Below are 12,147 nucleotides of genomic sequence, written 5' to 3'. Positions count from 1 at the left end.
TCAGAGACCTGGAGCTTTTTTAATCCCTTTCTTCAGATCCGTTCCACAGTTCTGCCACTTTTCACTCCCTTTGAATAATCCAGACATGAAGGGGATAACATGTCTGCGGGATCGTGAGTGACAAAGTGGGAGTTAGTGGACTCTCATAAAGACACAGCTCATTAGACCCTCCACCCGCATCCACATTACAGAAGGAATTTGGCTTCCTTGTCATCAGCTAGATACCAGGGCTCTTTCTATGGGGCTTTTTAAACCATTGGTCCCTTAGGATCAGTTATCCAGCCAGCCTTGGTGTTTTCAGCACTACATGTAGTGGTGTACTGGAGCTGGCTCTTATCAGCTGGCACTAGCTTGCTAGAGCCAATGTGAGCATCTTTTGCCAACTCTGCCTTCAGTAATGTCACATTGGTAGCTTGAAATCAGCCCTATTGGGCGTATTTATACCATGGAAATGAACAAATGCTAGAAGTCAGGTCCGCTTCCGATCCCTCTCACCCCAGCCAGTTGTTACACATCTACCAGAATACCACTGATGGTGACAGAGCTATACAATTATATGATAATTACTCAGGACTCATCATGCAATTGAATGAAATAGGACTAAATTAACTTCTTCAGTCACAGAGCCTGCTTAACTCATTTGTATTCAACTATGAGGAGTAAGCATCTTGGGCTCCCCTGAAATTTTATATCCTCCCCTGAGTGGTTCCAGGTGCCTACCTCTACAGGTCTAGAAGTGTCCCCGGGACCCCGGAGACAGAACAGGGTAATTCCTAAATCAGCCACTATAAAATACTGCACCTTGCAATGACTCACAAAGTCTAATTCTGATGGAAATATGAAGTTTTCAAATTCCTAACATTAAAATAAAGTCTATGCTGCTATAAACTATAACCTTACCTTTTCTGAACTGGGATCCATATTGGCAGAGAGGGAATCTCATCACGTCTAGTGATAGCATGTGAGAATGTTGGCATTTCCTCCAAATTAGTTTAGTGAGATGATCATAGGTCCCAGAGAAAGTCTCTGAATCAGTCTCTAAGCAGGCCACCAAGAAAGAGATTCCTGAAGTGCTCAATGCCTACTTGCCAGAGAGCTAGTGATGAGCTGGGTATACAAAACATACTAGGAGAACAGACATGAAACATTCACCCAGACCACGAAACTCATGCTCTCCCAACTTTGCCCTTCCCTCAGATGCTATGTTCTCTCTTGTTGGCTGATACATGTCCGTCAAAGGTGCATTACACCATTATTGACTGATCTGGCTTCAGTAGTTGAGAGATTTAGTTAAACTATTGTTTTTACACTCAATAATTGCTACTTCGTTTCTTCACAAGAAGGTATGAGAATTTTTATTTGACTGCTAACATTTATAAAACTCATAATCCCCTTGCAGAAATAAAAAAAAAATTGTTAAAAATTAGTTTCTGGGTTCAGCTCTGCATAACAGCCCCCAACCAAATCAGACCCAAGAGCCTCGCCGAATTGGCTCCTCATAAGGAGGGAGCTTAATTTTATTCAGCAAGTGCCTACTAGGTATTTCACTTCCATACACCATTCTAGAGGCTGGATATATAGTAGTATACAAGCTAGAATAGTCTTTGCACTCACAGAACTGTCTAATGGAGAAGAAAATTGAACAAGTACATAAAAGAAGGTATGGTGAGTAATGATAGAAGTAAAGAGTGCCATGGAAGCAAATACCAGTAAAACCTATCCTAGTCCAGGGCTCAGGTAAGAGTTCACTGAGGAAGCGGCATTTAAGCCAAGATCTATGATCTTAGCACAAGTCAGCCGGAGAAAGAGAGGAAACAGAAATAAAACCAGCATATATGACAATTTTGAGACACCTTTTCATGAACTGATTGAGTTAGTTGTTGAAAAAGGTAGTCCTAATTCCTATTTGGCCATTATCCAGCTGGCTGAGTCTCCTAATGGTCTTCCACCTCAGTTTTATGTGCTAAATGAGGATTTTAGATTACAAGGCCTCTAAGGCTCTTTGTGGCTATTCAATCACAAGGCAAACATATAACATATAAATTACTATTCAGTTAAAACAACTAAAAACTGCTTTTGAACAGGCTTTGAGCAATACGGCACACAGTGTTTCTAGTAATAGGGTGGATGTTCACGGAAACTCCTCCAGGTAAAAATACTGGACTATAAAATCCTTTCTAATGCATAGCAAAGCTGATGGGACTGAAATGAAATTATTCAGTGGTCAGAAACAATAAGAAAGCATAAATCCACAGAGGCAGGTAAGCTCTAGAGCTAGAGCTTAAATGGAGGTAAATGCGAAGCTCTGGTGGTTTAGTGCCTAGGTTTTAGAGGATTGTGGGAGAATCCTGCATAAAGGTGGAATTCTAGAGATTAGGGGTCACATTCTTAAACAAAACAGAACATAAGCGGATGTCGAAGACTCATCCTGTCTTGGACTTGCTCTAGGTAAAGCAAGAAAAAAAATTCTCCACTGCCAGTTTCTAACAATTAATACAAGCCTGTACATATACATCTGGAGCCTATATTTACCCTACTGCTGTTGTCCAAAAACCCTCATGCTCAAAATTTAGTTTCAAGTGGTTCCATGTTGGTGGTTCGCCTAGGCATCTGGTAGAAGCAATCACAAATCCTCTCAGAAGGAATATACTATAAACCTAGGGCTTGAAAACTTCAGTTAGTCCTAAGCATCCACGAGGACTGCATCTGCAGATTCCGGTATCTATTTGTGGTTGGTTGAATCCACAGAGGTGGAACCCATGGAGACAGAGGGCTGACTAAGGGACTTGAGTGCCTGCAGATTTTGGTATCCATGGGGGTCATGGAACTAATTTCCCATGGATAATGAAGGATGACTGTACTGACAAAATTCCAAGTTAGATGAGTTCACAATCATAAATTACTAAATATAAGAGACAAGGCATGATAAATTAGTGTCAAAGGAAATGCCAAACAAAAGAATTGGAGTTGCAAAGATTTTAGCTATTGGAGTTAGATATATAAACCATGTATGGAAGAGTAAAATAAATGAAAAATAGAACTAAAAGTATGCTGAAGAAAAAAGAAACTGTGAAAGAAAGAAAATGTGAAAACACATCAAATAATATTTCTACAACCAGAAAAAAGAAAATGGCTAAGAATTTTCCAGAACCGATAAAAGGAACCAATCTCAGATTCAGGAAACCCAATAAATCTCTGTCAGGACAAATAAAAATATATACTCACTTAGCAATGTTTTCCTAAACAGGAAAGCAAGATGTTGAAAGCAGTAAGAAAGAAAAGAAAAATTACATACAAAGGAATAAATATTAGACTAAATGTTGACTTCTCAAAAGTCAGAACACTATAGAATGATAGCTTTATGATTCCAAAATCAGAGTATTTGAAAGTTTTATGCCCCTAAATTTTTATACCCAGAAAAACAATCTTCTAAGAACAATAGCAAAACAAAGACATTTTCAGGAGCTGTGGCTATTGGTTAAAGGTTATTGCCAGCCTATGGAAACCCCAAATAAAGTATCTAGAGAAATAAATATCTCAACTTCACTTTCTTCCTTTCCTCATTGTATTAATCTAACCAGAAGACAGAAATTAAGGGAGTTCTTTTCAGTTTGAAGAAAAATAAACAAAAACCCCAAAGCCTCCAGGGGCTCTGAGCAGAACAAAATTGAAGGTATCCAAAATAATACCCCCAACCAATTTTATAAATCAAGAATCACATTGATCTCAGATAAGGACCAAACAAGAAAGTAGATTACATGTATCACTCATGAGCACAGATACAAAAAAAATGCTAAACAAAAAACCAGTAAACTGAGCTCAGCATTGTATAAAACAGGTAATAGTATGATCCCAATTGAGATCATTCTAGGAATATAAGAATGGCTCAGAATGAGAAAATTTGTTAATTTAATTGACCAAAGCAGCATATTAAAGGGGAACGAAACCTCACACGATCATAGCATTTGATAAAAACAACTGATTGCGATAAAGTCTTAGTCAACTAGGAATAGAGGATATATTCTTAATATTATAAAGACAGCCATAAAATGTCTACAGCAAAATTGTATCAATGCAAATGTTAAAAACATTCCATTTAAAATAACAAGTCAAAGATGATTACTACCATAATCATTATTCAGCATTGTACTGAAAATCCTAGTCTGTGCACTAAATTTTTTAAAAAATAAAAAGTGTACAAATTAGAAAGAAACTATCATAATTCACATGACTGATTACCTAACAAAGAAAATTCAGAAGACTCCACAATCCAATTATGAGAATAAAAGTTTTGCAAGATTGACAGAATATAAATGTATAAAATGTAAACTGTCTTACTATACAGCAGCATTAGTTAGAAAACACAATTTTAGAAAAGATACTATTTAAAATAATAAAAAGGTACTTAGCAATAAATCTAACAACAGACATGCAAGATCTTCATGTAGAAAAGACAGTCTACCCTGGCAACCAAGGAAATACAAATTATATACCATTTTACATGCGTGCACACACATATAGAGAGGGGCAACTGTACAAGTTGGTCAGGTCAGAAGGTAGAGCATAAGGAACTACCAAATCTCATCAGTGGGAGGATCAATTTGTACAGCCACTGTGGAAAAGAACTCGGCATTGACTAGAAAAGCTGTACCTGGCCTCTATCAGGAGTATGCCCTAGAGAAATTATTGCATCTGTGAACCAGGAGATGTGCACAAAAACGTTCTCTGCAATGTTATTCAGAATCACAAGGACCTAATAACAACCTACATGTCATTATTAAGACGACTAAGTTATCATATATAACACAACGGAATATTATATAGCAATAAAAATACATAAACCACAGCTCCATTCGTCAACCTGACTTGGAAAAAAGAAAAAAGAGCTAAGAAAAACTGAAAAAGACAAAACCAAACCATACATTGTCTTACAAATGTCTATAAATAAAATTCAAGATAGTGGTTTCCTCTGGGCAGGAGTGGATCTAGAGAGAATGTGATGAGGGAAAACAACCCAAGGGTCACCAAAGTAGTGGTGATGTTCCACTCTTTACCTGAGGGGTGGGCTCATGCCTGTTCATTTAATTATTTCCTCATTTCCTGGTATGTGTACATTATATACACACATGCTATAACACACGTTACATACATGTTATATTATAAAAACGAAACCTTGTCAAATCTCAGACTTTCATTTCAGTCTCTATACAAAAGTCGCATTTGAAAAAGCACAGTCAACACAGCCCTGAAAAATAATTTTTAGTGGAATTTAAAAAATATATGGCAGATTATAAAATAATCTGTAATCTCATTCTCAGGACCTCCTCTCTCCTGCTGGTCATTCGAGACCTAGATCAATGCTTAGAATATCTATTGTTTTCTCTGAGGAAACAAGTGAGAATTTTGAGACCTTTAGTCTTATTGGTTTTCCTCCTCAATGAGTAATTTCACATTCTTCTCAAACTCTATGGAAATCGAGGCTTCTCCAGCAGACAGGGAACTCTTAATCCCAGGATAGTGCTCAAATGGCCATGACCTCAGGGGCAGAAGGTCCTGCAGGCTGCTGTTCTGTGGTCTCATCCCACGGGAAACTGCTCTAAAAGATGTTCTCACTAGAAATCAGCCTTATCCAGATTTTTATCGGCCATTGTCTACTCAGTGTTCCTCTCTACACAAAGCCTCTAGAAGACAACTCACAGCAGGATCCCTGTTGAGCTTTTTAATAACCACTCCAGCTATTTTATGGAATTCATTTGTCAAAAAATATACATTGATGTCACATTAGATGGTAGGACCAATCTCTCTTGACCAAGCCTCATCACTGTCGGTCGGCAATGTCTCAGCTTATACCCAAGGGGACTTGGTAAATACTCCAGTGAGAGGGTTCATTTTTTGAGCCAGTATAAGCAGCCTGCCCATTTTGTGTCTTTAAAGTTTCTCATGCTGCCTCCTGAGTTTGGCAATTGGGATTTAGGATACGTATAATCCTTACTTCCCCCGGAATCATTTTTTGGTTTACTGTTATCACAACCTTTCGAGATTGAACCAATCTGTTCCTTCCCCAATCTCTCAAATCACTTTAGTTTTATCACCCAAGGTTCTCTGCATGTTTTCCAGCTCCTTCTTTTCTTTACTCATCATTATAATAAAGGCCAGCAAAGCTCACATGCTATATACTTCACTTATCTGAACAGCAGGACAAAGCTGGCACTAGTATCTTACGGCATGTGAAGAGAAGGTGCCCAAGTATGGGTGAGTCCCCAGTTCACAAAGTGGCCAAGGTTGAGAAAGTACTAGTGTGCTTATCTGGTCACTGGGCAGAGAATTTGTGTGTTCCCTCCCTGAGCAGAGTGAGAGCCTTTCACTAAATGGGCTCCAAACTCAAGCTGGATCACGGTCTCAACTGAGTAAGGATTATGGTGCTTGGTGTCTTTAGATGCTAAGGCAGAGGAAGAGGAAGAGGAAGAGAAAAGCCTCAGAAGGGCCCATATTCCAGAAGACGAGCTAATAAAGTTATCTGAGGGATTTGGACAGGTGAAAGAAACAAGTGGCTTTAAAATATCAGAGTTATCTAAGAAAGTCCAATTTTCATTTCTATTTCAGGTACGTCAATACACCTCTGCAGGATAATGAAAAGGATATAAATGGAGTAAAAATATCACCACTGCAATCTCACGTTGAAAATGCATACATGGATATATGGCATCACCGTATAGCACTTCTGCCCTCTCTCTCTGGAGCTCTAAATTGGATTTGACCTTCTACAGATTAGTTTTGCCAATATCTGTAGATACTTTCGAACTAATCTTCTTATAACTTTGATTCTATATTTGAATATGTGGTGCCAACTCTTCTCAACCGTTCTCACTTCTGGGGCTAAAGCTGAAGATCTAATTACGAGACATACTACTGAGCTGACCTGAGAAATGGGCAAGGACTTAATGCTCTTAGCTGCAGACTACAGTTAATAGGATGCCAGGATCCACTTAGCACAAACAACCGAAAGCTCTAAAGAAAATGTGGTAAGGAGGGCAGATAATATCTACTGTCTATTAGTGGATAAATAGCTAAGAATTAGCAGAAAAGAGAGCATGTTATTCTTCAATATTGTTTTCATGAACAATTCTTGGAAATTTCAAAATGAATATTGTTAAATATGTTTCTAGAAAGGTACAAAGAGGTTCTGAAGCCACAGCTATATATGTATTGACATGAATTTTATACTCCAAATAAAATAAGGTATAAGTAATTTGTTTCATGCTAAGCAGCAGCCCTCTCCCCCCGCCACCAGAAAAATGAAGAAATGCTGGACTTACATTGGTGACATATTCTATATCCTTCCAAAGGATGCACTCCCTGGGGAAATCGGCCAAGTCTAAGAAGTGATCCACCACCACTTGGCCGATTAGGTCATGGCGAGAGAACCTGTCAAAGTCGTACACAGAGAAGTGAAGCTTCCGGGCTGCAAGGTCATTGTAGGGAACCGGAAACAAAAACACTTCATCAAACACAGGGTTCAGCGTCTTTCTGTGAACTTTAGTCTGGTGTTTCGTTTTCCGATCGGGAAGCAAATAGATCTTGACGTAAGGATCTGAAGTCCCAGAAAAGTCCTTGGCGGGCAAATTGACAGCTTTGTGAATCTTCACTATGAGCTGCTCTAAGTCACAGTCATATTTTAAAATGAAGTTCAGTTTCCCACAGGCTTTGCTGTTACTCCTTCTCCCATCATCATTATCCAATGACCTCTGCTTATATAACTCTGGTTTAATTCGACCAATTCCAGTCAACTGTTCCTGTTTTTGAAGCTGCTGGATATTGAAGTCTGGGTTTGACAGGTTGAGTTGTCTTCGGATTGAATTACGCCTTCAGTGAAGAGCAAGACAGAACAAAGTTATAACCTCATTAGCTACAGGTCTTTCAGAAACTTGTGCCTGGGATGTAAGTAGACTGTTAAGCATTGTCAATAGCTTAGATCTGTGGGCTGTTTTTGGTTGTTTGTTTGGTTGGTTTTGTTTTGCCTAAATTCAAAAGGCTCATCAGTGTGAATAGCTGCTCCCCAAGGCTTGAGAAGTAGGAAATGAACTTACCGCATGTGACCTTGGAGCTTTAAAGGTTTAATGCACTTTTAAAACTAATATGCCATTAAAAAAGCTTTATTTGGCTGGTAAAATGTAAAGATTTGCTCAACTGGTTTAAAAATAAAATTATTCACTTTTAAATATAATATAATCCTGAAATTGAAATAGTTAGCTGTGTTTTCTTAAGAACAATAAATCTTTCTCTAAATTACACAGAATTTCCTGTCAGTGGCTTATAGCTTTAAAAGGATGTAAATTATTACTAGTTCACATCAAATCATTCATCACAAGAACACAGTTTTGCTTGTGTGAGAATGTATATGACAGGGTGTGACTGCTTGTAATGGACCACATTGGCTCTAACAGGTGCAAGTGACAGCTCTGTGATTTTGTTGCTGTTATACCACATAGGTGATCGTTGATCAGGAGGAAAGGTTTTAGTTCTGTAATAAACATTTTAGGTAAAAAAAAAAAACTGAAGGTAAGTTACTATAAAAGTATACAAGATTCAGTTAGAGAAGGTTGGATACTGATATTTGTAAATTAAATATTTGCTTACAGAATCTACTCTTCACCCTATAAGCTTATCAGTTTGAGTTAGAAGTTTCCCAGAAATTCTCTTTGAAATGTGCATTATCTGGTGAGTCTTTACAAACTGAGAGTAGTCATTACATATAAGATTGTTTCTAAGGCCAATTTTGTTTGTTTTTAGCTCAGAGTTCAGAGTCATTATACTGAATTCTTTGTAGTCTCTCAATAACTTTAATTAAAATAGCCTCTCTTCACCAAAAGGTCAAAGGGAACAGCTGAGCTGTCTCTGAGGGACTGGTTAATAGTTAGAAAGGCAGAGTAAACATTTGAGTTTGTATTCCTTTTCTTTCTCAAGACTATTTTATGAAATAAAGATGTAAAATGGGATTAATAGACCCTGAAACATGTTTAAAATTATTCTCCCTTGTCATACAGATGTTATTATGTTAAACATTCCTCTTCATCCTAAAATACATTCCTAGTCACTAATCACCCACATGGTACAAGAGCACAATCACAGAGCTGTCGCTTGTACCTGTCACAGCCAACACAGTCCACCATAAGCAGACATACCCCAGGCACATACATTCCCACATGTACAAAAACTGTGTGGTCTAAAGGTTTCTGTTGTGAGATTTTAATTTCCTTCAGAGAAATCCAAAATTTCAAGTTTTCTCTGTCTCTTATGATTTTCCAGGGGGAGAAAGAGAGTCAGGGGATGCTATTAAGCACCTAAAACTGGCTCTCTGTGCTATTGCCAGGTCATTCCCTTGTCCAGATATTGCACCTCTGCAGTGCTAAAATAGAGCCTTAGTCTTGCTCATTTGGGACCTCTGGGCAGAAAGGTCTGGCAGGGAGCAGCAAGTATCCAGCCCTATGCAGAGGCCGTAAAGGGCTGGTACCAGCTCTGGCTTTCTCCGTTGATTTTTCTCTCCAGGGTGGATTCAAACGAGGAACATACTGGGGTCTAAAGTCAGTTCCCATCTATGATGGACCATTCTGGGAGCAGTTTAGTGATGCTGTTTAAACACTAAAAGAGCTCCATCAAGACCCACTGGATGCCCATTCTCTGCAACGTCTGTGATGGGACACCAGTCCTGTGTCTACACCAGCCCCTGCCACACTGCTGCCACTTTTCTCCTGAGGTGGTCGCTGAGCAGGCTCTCTGTGCATTACAACTTACCTTCATTTTTTTTGAGTAATGGCTTTAGATTCATCACAGCAACATTTTGTCTTAACCCTTATCTGTAGGATTAAGCCTGCCATTTAAACTTGTATTTTAAAATACATGAATTTGGCTGCTTAGCAATGGAACATATTCTGTTTTACTTGTATATTTTCTTAGACATGAAATTTGAAGAGAATTAAGTCCTACCTGCTCTGCTCTTCCTAAGTGCAGTGGATAGCCAGGGGGTAGAGGGAGTGGACTAGGGAGAGAGTTATGAAGAGATTTGTACTTCAAAGACCAAAACCGGATCCCATTCCCTGAGAACACAGTTGCACAAAATGCCTCTATTCAAAATTGCAACGCGACAGATCTTTTTAAAAACCAAGCACAGACATAAATACTATTATCCACCCAAATGTATTACATGATGAGTTTCATTCTCGACACTTTTCCCTCATTCAGAATCACACTTACTATTGCAAAAACATTTGTTGTTTGTTCAACAAACAAATGTTTTCCAGTCAAATCCAACTGTAAGGTAGTGGCTTAAAGCAGAGAGCAAAGACTGTATGTAACAGGCCAGGACAGTCCTCACTCTCTGGGGTTCTTTTTCAATCGCTTTCACATTCTTTTCAGGAGAGAGTTAGCAGTTTCTGGAATTGGTGGGATAGATGAGAGAAGCTCATAGCAGCCAGAAAAGCTCACGGCAGCCAGAGAACTCATCGCCTCCCTGCATAATCTCTGCAGCTCTCTGGGCTGAGACATGAGAAAGTAGGGCAGAGAGGCTGCCCCAGGAACATGAAGGAGAAGAGCAGTGGAGGAAATGGAAAATCAATATTCCACGGTTCTCATAGGCTATTCACATGGAAGGTGGGAAGATAAGCAAGTCAAAAGCAAGAGAGAGGAAAGACACAGAACAGAATGTTTTGTTGTGACCATTTTAGAACCGTCATCTGGCTCCCATCACCCCAGATGACGGTTCTAAAATGGTCAGTGAAGGTAATACTTGAGTGCAATAAAGTAGAGCCCACCTCCCCTTCTCCCAATACAGGGTCTAGAATTTTGATGCGGCTGAGTGAAACTGAGTGAGTGTGACTAGGAGGGATCTGTGTATAAAGAAAGTGTAAGGGTATGACAGCTAACTGACTACGAGGGCAGGAAGAAATGGGACTCTGAGGTTTTCTTGTTCTCTGATGCAGAAGCTTCTAGAGTGAGTGAGATAATGAAGATACAGGCATCAGACTCTGGCCAGTGGAGTTGTGTGGTCAAGTACAGCTAGATATGCTAAGCATGACCTGCTTTGTCCCATCCCCTCCCAAGTTAAACAGGTCTGAAACCTTGGTGTCATCTACAAATAGTTGATCCCCCATTACTAAGATGAGCCTTTCTCTAAAGTAATTCACATCTCATGCCTCTTTCCATTCCCACCACTTCCAACAGAATTCTGGCCCTTATCACTACAGGGCTGAACTGGCCCCCTGTACCAGTCTTCACCCTGACCCAGGCATCTTATACACTCTTGTAGATTCAATAATTTGAGCACTTCAATGTATGTAATTGGTGCTCCTCTTGTATATTTCCCCAACTAGACTGTGGGCCTTTCGAGGCTAGGGCTATATATTTTCTCTCTTTATCGCAAGCACATAATAAAGAACTTTGCATACAGTAGATGTTTAATGCATATGTCTGGAGTAAATACATGAATGCCATGGACAAAATAGTTTCCGATAATTAAATCCAACTAGAGAAAATAAACATTTACGTCTAGTTTCAGTTGACAGAGGTCTAGACAACTTGCATTTTTGAAGCCGTCAGTTTGTTAAAATCTGAAGAAGTAACTAAAGGAGTAATTTAAAAAACTGTTATGTTTAAATGTTTACATCTAACCAATGTTCTCAATACAGAAAAGTCTAGCTTAAGAGAAATGTGCTACTTATGGAGTAATTACAACATTTAATCCTAGTGTACCACTTATTGGAGTTGTAGCAAGTAATGGGACCCAAATTTAAAGTGCAATGCTTGTCTTCTTTCAGTTTTGTTAGTGTATTTCTGTGACCCTATGAATTGCTTAGTTCAGAGATAAGGTCAAAATTCTAAGTGTAAGGCTCTTAATGAATGTGAGACCTGGGACGAATGGCCTTCCCCACCAGCCTCATACCATTATAGGCTCTACTCAGTTTATATTTTTCTCCCTTTGCCATTCTTGTCAGAACACGAGAAAAGTGGCCTGATATTGACAAATGTGTTATCAGTCGTTCATGAAAAATGTCTGCTACGTGCCAGAGGCTGCACTAAGGGTTAAATGTACAGGGAGAAACAAAGAGGATATGGTCTTTGAGCTCACAGAACTCATAGTCTAGACAGGGTACG

General features: G+C 39.0%; 1 protein-coding gene across 1 annotated transcript in view; it reads right to left on the bottom strand.

Annotated features, from left to right (window-relative positions):
• SYT9 (synaptotagmin 9) overlaps positions 1–12,147 on the bottom strand; it is a 161,871-nt gene that overhangs the window by 97,568 nt on the left and 52,156 nt on the right. Inside the window, exon 3 of the mRNA XM_039863475.1 lies at positions 7,317–7,863. Coding sequence (XP_039719409.1) covers positions 7,317–7,863 — 547 coding nt within the window. The remainder of the gene's footprint in view (positions 1–7,316; positions 7,864–12,147) is intronic.

This window comes from Pteropus medius, unplaced genomic scaffold, assembly GCF_902729225.1.
Source record: "Pteropus medius unplaced genomic scaffold, Ma_sr-lr_union100, whole genome shotgun sequence".
In the NCBI taxonomy this organism is placed as follows: domain Eukaryota; kingdom Metazoa; phylum Chordata; class Mammalia; order Chiroptera; family Pteropodidae; genus Pteropus; species Pteropus medius.
Note: the sequence above shows the minus strand (reverse complement) of the source record. Positions and strands in the feature narration are given on the sequence as shown.